The following is a 9,304-nucleotide window of genomic DNA, read 5'->3' on the forward strand; positions in this document are numbered from 1 at the left end:
CCCTGGGCACTGGACAAAACAAACTCAGCAGAAATTAAACTTAACCCTCCATAAAATGCCTTGAGGAAGATTTGCTCTTCCCACACGTTACTTGTAATGGAAATGCAAACAAATCCCAAACATTAATAAACCAACCACAGAAGCAATTTTGTGGCAATTCCAAATTTCATCAGTTCCAGCACAGCTCCTGCTCAGATGATGGCAGGTTCTGATTAAAGAAAACTCGAAATTTGTCCCAATACAGATTATTAAAGGAAGGGAAAGCTCTGTGTAGCTGTCACAAAGGTTACAGGGACCAAGAAAATAATGATTCTCCCCCCAAGCCTGTGTATTCAGGAGTAATTTGGGAATTTATCTACTTGAGCTGGGCTTCTTGTAGGACTTTAGTAGCCTTGTGTTTCTCACCAGGTGGCGAATTATCCTTGTCAGTCTCGTTGGTATAATTTGTTCCCTTTCCTTCAATGATTTTAACAAACTTTTCAGGGAAGGACAACAAAATATTTTCTTTACAATGGCCACTCACAACAGCCATTTTTCTCATAAGTTCTTCCAAAAGTTGCTCAGAGGAAGCTGCATCTAAGTTTTCAAGAGCTCCTCCAGAAAGAGCCACGAGCTCCTCAGAGGAGGGAACAAGGCTGTTGTCAAAGGCACTTGGGGTCAGACAACAGTGCCCTGAACTCACTGTGCAAAATAATGTTGCAATCTGGATAATAAAATTGTTAGAGAGATGCCTCTGCTCCAATTAAGGAGCTCAGGAGACCAAATCCAAAGTGGATTTTATTGAACAGTAAATGTGAGGTAGAGAGAGATGCAAAGAAAGAGAAAAGGGGAGAGAGCAAGGGAGTGACAGGGACAGAGATCTCCCTAGAAGCGGGGCAAGTGTGACATTGTCCCCTGTGTGCGTGGCCTTCCCAGGGTGGGGGTTTTACACCTGAGCCAGTTTGGGTAAGGGGGGTGGTGTTCACCCCCCACCCCGAGCAGGGATTGCCTCACTGTTTCAGGTTACAGTGTCAGATGTAACCAAAAGTGTTTTCAGTCACCATCTCCATAAACTGTTATCAACAGGTGGGGCAGTGTTCTTTATCTCTTCCATGGCTCAGCCCTGATAACGCCCTCCAGGGGCCATCTTCTGCTAATGGGCCATTGAGTGTCACTGCAAGAATGATAAAATTACATCATCCCATTGTGGGATGCTCTGCCCAGGGGGAGGAACCAAGCATTCCTGCCTGGATATAATCTCACCCTTGCAACACCACGACCACCTTGTCTACTGGATTCCCAGAGGACAAGAGCTCCATAACCACCACTGGACCTTCAGAGGAAGACCAGACCCTTCTACAGGATCACTGCTTTGACAGAATCACGTTCATCACTCCAGCCGGACTGCAGCCACCAGTTCATCAGACTGCTACCACCACCCTGACCAACGGGTTGTCAGGTTATATCCTGACTCTGTGAGTTCAAACCAGTGTTTCTGTATAATTGCCTTGATCTTAATTTTCTTATTCAATTGTCATTCTGGCTTAGACTCTCCCCTGGTTTGCCTTCAAACCACTACAAAACTCACTGTGCTTATCCCTTGTTTTCCTCCCAAAACAGGATTTCCCATGCACAAATGTTTGCCAGATGGACGAGAAGGTTGCGAGGAAGAGGAAGATGCCCTGGGACACCAAAGTAGGTGAGGAGGAAGTCAGTGCCCCTTTCCCCCTCTCTCCTGCTCCATCTCCCAGCCCAGCACAGCCCCCGCCTGCAGGACAGCCCCGCTGCCGGTGCCCTCCTGCCGGGGACACACTGGGGGGGATCTCCTTGCCCTTCCCTCTGGCATGGAGGCAAATCCCATCCTCTCCCTGTCCTTCCTCCCCCAGAGCAGGAGCTGCGGATGGAGACCAGGAAAGACAAATCCCTGCAGCAGAACCTCATGGAAGATGCAGTTGTGAGCAACTCCACAGTGCAGGAATCCAACAGGGAGGAAAATCCCTGGAGATCTCACAGGAGGAAAGGCTGTAAGCCCAGCCCAGGATGCTCTGAGGAGGAAAGACCCACTCTGGGTCAGGAAGGTGGGCAGAGCTTCAGCCAGAGCTTGGAGCTGGTGGTCCCTGAGCAGAACCATGATAGGGAGAAGCCCTACAAGTGCTTGGAATGTGGGAAGAGCTTCAGGAAGAGCAACACCTTGATCTGCCACCAGATGATCCACACCGGGGAATGGCCCTACAAGTGTGGGGAGTGTGGGAAGGGCTTCAGCTGGAGCTCCCAACTCATCATCCACCAGCGCATCCACACTGGGGAGAGACCCTATGAGTGTCACGAGTGTCAGAAGAGGTTTCACACCAGCTCCAATCTCCTTCTGCACCAGCGGATACACACAGATGAGAGGCCCTTCCGCTGCCCCGAATGCGGTAATGGCTTCAAGCACAACTCCACCCTCATCAGGCACCAGCGCATCCACACCAGGGAGAGGCCCTATGAGTGTGGGAATGTGGGAAGAGCTTCAGCACAAGATCCCACTTGATCTGCCACCAGATCACCTACACTGGGGAAGGGCCACACGAGTGTGAGCAATGTGGGAAGGGCTTCAGCCAGAGGTCCAAACTGATCATCCACCAAATGATCCACACTGTGGAGAGGCCCTTTGAGTGTCCCGAGTGTCAGAAGAAGTTTAAGACCAGCTCAAATCTCCTCTGCCATCAGCGGATTCACACAGAGGAGAGACCCTTCCGCTGCCCCGACTGTGGGAAGGGCTTCAAGTGCAACTCCTCCCTTGTCAAACACCGGCGCATCCACACCAGGGAGAGGCCCTACGAGTGTCCCCGGTGTGGGAAGAGCTTCACCCAGAGCTCTCACTTGACCAAACACCAACGGACGCACTAGTAAAGGAAGCCCTGTGAGTCCCCCAACTGCAGGAAGAGCTTTCTACACTGCACCAGCCTTATCTCCCATGGAAAGACCCATGTTGGGTACAGGCCTGTTGACCCACATTCCCTGTGATCCATGTTGGGAAGACACCTGACTGGTTATCTTTTTGGTTTGGCCCTAATGTTCTTCAGATATGTCTTTATCAATTAAAACACCTGAAATAGGTCTTAAAAGAAATTAATTATTCAGAGATTCCCAAAATCCAACACTTAAATAGGTATTAGAGATGGAAATTATAGTTTGGGGACATATTCTGAAGGATTTGTGGGTTCTTTGGGGATTTCAGGCAGTGTTCTCCATATCTTTGCACTCCCAATGTCAAGATGGATTGATCTCTCACCTCAAAATGACTCAGTCTCACTGAAAACAACCAAATCTTGCCCCAAAAGGTTACAATCCCACCTCAATATAGCTTGTTTCCACTTCAAAAAACTCTAACCCATGATAAAATATCCAATTCCACAGCCTCCAGGGTGAGATGGGGTAGGAGTGAAATTGGGAGAAGTGGGATCCAAATGTAAAGGGTGTGGGATCATGATTGTGTGCAGCAGGGTGTATGGGATATATTTTGATAGTAAATAAAACTTTCAGAATTATTGATTTCTGTCCCATTAATTTTCAGTCAGTTTTGTTTTGCTTTTCAGAGTGCCACCTTCCCAGTTGGTTGTGTTTGTGTCCTTCTTTCTCTCCCACCTCCCTTTGCCTGCTCTGTTTCTCTCTCAGTGTCTCCCTTGACCCAGGGCATCTCTCACCAAAGGCCCTGCACTGATTTCATTCCCAATCCACCAGCTAGAACAACCATGGCTGCAGTTATGAAGGCTGGCAGTGAAATGTCACTGTAGGATCTTGCTCCGCTCAGCTTTTGGCTCTTCCATAAGAGCTTTGCCTTCAAGAGCAGGAACATCTTTTCCTGGCTGGGAACTGGAATTCCAGCCCCTGGGAGCGTGTGCCATGGATGCCAGAGGGGCATTCCCGAGGCTCCCAGGGTGCTGCTCCTGCCGTGCCTCCCAAGGAGCTGTGCAGGGCAGGGGACAAGGTGCAGCAGCTGTGATGGTGCTGCAGTCCCACAACAGCCCCTGGTTCCAGGAGTTTCCACACTGCCAACAGCGGTTCCTGGGTTCCATGATGCCCTGCTGTGTCCCCATGGATATTTGGTGTCATGAAGTTCTTCAGAGTCACAATGGCCACCTCGCTCCATGAGCTTCCACAGTGTCCAAACGGACTCCTTGGACGAACAGTGTCACCATGGACACTTGGCTCCATGCAGCCCCGTTGGGTCACCATGGACTCCTTGGTCCCATGAGGTTCTGGGGGTGTCTCCATGGTCTCCTTGGATCCACTGTGTCACAATGGACCACTGGATCCATGTGGCCCTGCTGTGTCACTGTGGCCCCTTGGTTCCATGAGACCCCAGGGTCACAATTGACTCCTTGTTTCCATGTAACCCCCTCAGTGCCAAAATGGCCCTACATTCCATGGGGAACACAAAAGATTGATAGAAACATTGAGCAAATCCTGCTTAACACAGCTAGGAACATCTGTTTGCTTTCCAAAGAGAGGTTAAAGATGAGGGTGGCACCAGCAGCTTCCATCTGCAACCGAGATCCAGGGAAAGGGCCCGGACAGAGAATTCAGCTGGGAGACTCAGAGAATTCTGCTTCCAGAGATCATTTCTGGTTACACTGTCCCTTGCAAAAAGGTGACACCATTCCAGGCAGCCTATACTGAGCAGGTGGCTCCTGAGTGGGGTTTGTTGTTCAGGAAACCTGCTCAGGCTTTTCCATTCTTTTCTTCCCAAGAGGAAAACTTCTCCTGGGCCTGTGTGCAGGCAGAGCCCTGAGGAGAGCTGGTGGTGCATGGTGCAATGGGCTGGGACATGGAGCTGCAGAGCTCAGGGACAAGGTTCTGCTGCAGGGCACAGGGATGTCAGTGCCAGGTGGGCGATGTCAGACATGGTGAGGCTGGTGGTGAGGAGCAGCTTGTCCAAAAAGGGTCAGTCCCCAGGGGGCTCATTCTTCTACATGCCCAGACCTCCTAATGAAACACTGAGCATCAAGATCACCTGGGGAATGCTTCTATCGGCTCTTCTCTAAACTGGAAAACAAAAGAATATTTCTTTTACAAAAGAAAAAAAACAGCAGGTGCACTTGGAAATCTTCCTCCTTACAAGAACTCCAAACTGGCTCCAATCAACTGCACAAGCCCTGGAGATTTGCAGACCATTGAATGAAGACAAAGCACACCTGAGGGCTTTCTGTATTTTAATGATCCCTATGGTGGATTGGGGGCTGAGCCCAGGATCCTCAGTCAGTGAGAGAAGGCTGAAAAAGCTGCGCAAGGAGTCAGGAGCAAAACTCCCAGTCCCTTGGAGCATCACTGGGCCCCACTGAGGGCAGGGACTGCCAAAGGCTACCAGGGACTGGTGGGAGCAGATCCTTGAGGCTAGGACTGCAGGGAGCCCAAGGCTCAGAGCAGGGAACTGCAATGCTGAGCTAGGCCTGGGCTGGCTGGGGGAAGCAGAAAGGCCAAGCCCTGAGCCCAGCCTGGCACAGCAGGGCCTGTCCCTCACGGGTGGCTCTGGGCTGTTTGTGGGGCAGGGGGATGTGAGGGGCAGCAAGGACAAATGTCACAAACCTGTGTGACCCTGCAGATCCTCATGGAACCAAGGGGATCATTGTGACACCACTGGAGCCCATGGAACCAAGGGGTCATGGGGACACCGCGGGGCTCTATGGACCAGGAGACCATTATGACTCTGTGGGGCCTGATGGAACCATGGAGACCATTCCGACCCTTCAGGGCCTTGTGTCACCACGGGTTCATTGTGACACCTCAGGGCCTTCTGGAAGCCAGGGACCATTGGGACACTGTGGGGCCCCATGGAAGCGAGGGAACATGGACCAGGTGTTGCTTGCTTGGTCTCCAAGGGGCCACCTGACAGGTCTGGATGATGTTGCCATGTCAACTCCTGCCTCTCATCAGCTCCTGGAGAACTGCGGCTCTGTGCTCTCATTTGTATGGAAAAGAACCGTCCGTCTTTTCAGATGCCCATTGCCAAAACTGACACTCTGCCTAAAAAATTTCCTGTATTCAAGGGTATCGCTAAGAACAGAATCTGGCATGTCTGGTTGGCCTTTGCCTCTGGTGGTCACTTCTCATCTGCCCCAAAAGCAGTGGGGCTCTGTTCCTTCATTTCTATGGAAAAGAACTGGTCTTCATGTCCAGGGACCACGGCCAAAATTAGGATTGGCCACCGATCCCGGCCGGCCTCACAGAACCATCTGCAGCCCCAGGAGATATTGACTTTGCAAGTGCTGCCATCCTCCCTCCCGTGAGAGAAAAGGACACAGGGCAGGCACACAGAGGAGCAACATGAACACACCGAGGGCAGGGAAGAGGAAGTTGAGTCCCAGATGGGAGGGATGAGGAGATGCCTTGATCTTGGGGCTGAAATCCTCTGCTAAAGCTGTGGAGAAAGATGTCATTGATACATCAGACTTTCTTTTTCCCTATTAGACATTGAAAATTATGGGGAGATGTTTTGTTCAGCAAAGGCCTCTGTGCTAAAGTAAGCAAATGTTGAAGTAGTTGTGATCCCATGAGAAGTTTGAACAGAGAAGGAGAGCAGAATGATGAGACCCTGTGCCCTCAGGGAGAGAAGAAGACCTCTGTTCCCAGAGATGAAGATGATTTCAGAAAGAGATGAAGACAATCTCTGCTCTTAAACTGCTCATCTTGAAACTAATATCCCAGAAGTTGACATGGCCCATAAACACAGTGTCCTGGGTTGTAAGATAAGCTTGTATTCCATTTGCCATCTGTTGAAGGCAAAACCGGTTGGACAGGTTTTTGTTATCTCTCTCAGAGACAATGGTTTGCCCTGTAGAGGCAATGGTTTGTTTATACACCATTGACTGATTCAATGAAGGGCTGGTAAATGTAACACCGTGAGGGGTCCCACCCAGAGGGGGGAAGCCAAGCACTCTAATATTGTTTAAAGGGGTAGCTTTTTGGGGAGAGGAGGCAGCTCTCTGGGCGGGACTCCGAGAGAAGCAGCTCTCTCTCTCTCTTCGCGGGATTCCGGGAGAAGCAGCTCTCTCTCTCTCTTCGCGGGATTCCGAGAGAAGCAGCTCTCTCTCTCTTCGCGGGATTCCCGGGGAAGCAGCTCTCTCTCGCGCTCTCTTCGGCGGCACTCGCAGCGAAGCAGCCGGCGCGCGCTGAGCCGATGGCGGCGGAGCTCAGAGGCAACCCCGGCGCAGAGGAAGACCGGCCCCACTGCCACCAGATCTTCAGAGGAAAACTATACCCTTCTAAAGATCACCACTGCAGCTGCAACTCATCAACTATTGCAAGGGAAGCAATTGTCCCAGCAGAACTGATACTGGCATCCCTCAGGTTCTGGACTTTTTCTTTCACTGGTTTTGTTTGTACCGATTGCATTTGCCTTTTTTAAATTGTTGTCTAGTTTTCTCCTAGTAAAGAATTGTTACTCCCACTCCCATATCTTTGCCTGAGAGCCTTTTAATTTAAAGATCCTGGTAATTCAGAGGGAGGGGGGTTTGCCGTTCTCCATTGCACAGAAGGCTTTGCCCTCTTTCACAGACTCCTGTCTTGTCGAACCGAGACAGAATTTGGCGCATCAACGTGGGGCTCGAGGGCATTGAGAGGGAAAAAGGATTAACAGTTCTTAAGTAATTTGGTTTTTTTGTTGTGTGTAAAAACATCTTCAGCATCACCATGTGGTCTAGTTTATCTTGGTTTGGGTGGCATGTGATCGTAGCTATACTTTTCCCATTTGCAGACCCTTATCTAAAAATGGGTCCTATAACTAAGGCTACGGTGTCTGTTATCAAGTTTGGCTTCTGGGTTAATTGGGTGAGGAATTCATGGATCTTTAATTTCCTCTGTAAGGCAGGTACATGGATTCATAGCTATCACACGTTAACTGTATGTTTTTGGGGTTACTTTAATAACGGTACCTACTGCGAGGAAATAGCACCTGGGCAAACTTTCTCTCAACCTTTTAACCATCTTTTTGGGTCTGCTCCACCAGTTCTCAAAGGGTTAAGATCCTTTCTAAGTGCTAATGATACCATACAATGGGTGGTGTTGCTGATAGTCCTGTTATATTTAGCATTCAGAGATAAGGGAAGATTAACCTGGATAACTACCCTCACACCTACACCAGAGGCTAGGTATGCTCCTGCAGACCCTGACACTGCCCCAGAGACTCGAGATGCTGCTGCTCCAGAGCCTGACCCTGCCCCACAGCCCACCTCAGAAATGAACCGCCCAGATTGGGTGAGGGTTCTGGTTAAGGAGATACGAGAGATGCTGAAGGAGTGCATTTCCCCAGCTGGTGAGAAACCGGCCCTTTGCCTTGAGGAAGGACAGTCTAATAGTACAGCTGTGGAACCCACAGATGTTACAACTGTCCAGGTTCCAGCTGAACCACAAAGGCAGTCACGGTCAGCAGCAGTTGCCCCAGTAGAAACAAGGAAGTCTAAGGTGAAAGCAGAGCACCCTGCAGATAGGGACAGGAATGGAGGAACCTCACAACCCACAGGGGAGCCAGAGATTGCTATCATCACCGAGTCCCTGACATACGAAAGTCTTCGTAATCTGCATAAAGACATTGTGCGACGAGGGCATGAGGCTTATGCTACCTGGCTACTCTGGGTTTGGGATCTTATGGGTACAGGCGTGCAGCTGGATGGTGGTGAGGCAAGGAACTTGGGACCCTTGACCCAGGACTCGGGTATAAATCAGGTTTTTGTAAGGGAACCAGGGTCCCTTTCTCTCTGGGAGCGGCTCTTAATGAGTGTCAGGGAGAGGTTTGTCCACAGAGAGAGAATGCAAGAGAACCATCATAGAATACGCTGGAAGACCCTCGAGGAAGGGATCCAACAGCTGAGGGAAGTGGCAGTATTGGAGGTACTCTTTGGGAGGGATGGACGACACAATAATGACCCCGACAAGGTCAGGTATACGGGACAAATGCTGTGGAGTCTAGCAAATCTGGGGCCATCTCAATACACCACCTTCATTGCAACAATCAATGCTGACGCTCACTGAGAGACAGTGGGTTCTGTTGCCAACATACTTAGGAATTATGAGAGTATGATTAATGGCCCAATGCAGGCTCATATCTCAGCTGTGATTAAGGAGCAGCAAGATGATGACAAGAACTGGGGACTCCGAGTTGGGCTTCGTCTTCCTGGCACTGGGGATCGACTGTACCTGCGCAAGAAAGGGGGGTCCCAGGGGTCGTGTCCCCCCTCCCCCAGAGTGTGGGTGCTCGCCGGGGTCCCCAGCCCCGTGTCACCCCCTTTTTTCTGCCCACAGAGCTCCTGAGCCGCCGGCGGCCGCAGCCTCTCCCTGTGACCTCGGG

General features: G+C 50.6%; 1 protein-coding gene across 1 annotated transcript; it reads left to right on the plus strand.

Moving 5' to 3' along the window:
• Nucleotides 1–1,045: 1,045 nt before the first annotated feature.
• LOC146764040 (uncharacterized) lies at nucleotides 1,046–3,789 on the plus strand. Its single transcript, XM_085565654.1, has one exon. The coding sequence runs from the start codon at nucleotides 1,880–1,882 to the stop codon at nucleotides 2,507–2,509; it is 630 nt and encodes a 209-aa protein (XP_085421780.1). The 5' UTR covers nucleotides 1,046–1,879; the 3' UTR covers nucleotides 2,510–3,789.
• Nucleotides 3,790–9,304: the final 5,515 nt, after the last annotated feature.

This window comes from Lonchura striata, chromosome 36, assembly GCF_050655825.1.
Source record: "Lonchura striata isolate lonStrDom1 chromosome 36, ASM5065582v1, whole genome shotgun sequence".
Taxonomy (NCBI): Eukaryota; Metazoa; Chordata; class Aves; order Passeriformes; family Estrildidae; genus Lonchura; species Lonchura striata.

Coding starts and splice junctions, on each gene's coding strand:
- LOC146764040 (XM_085565654.1), top strand. CDS start 1,880: ATGGAGACCAGGAAAGACAAATCCCTGCAGCAGAACCTCATGGAAGAT.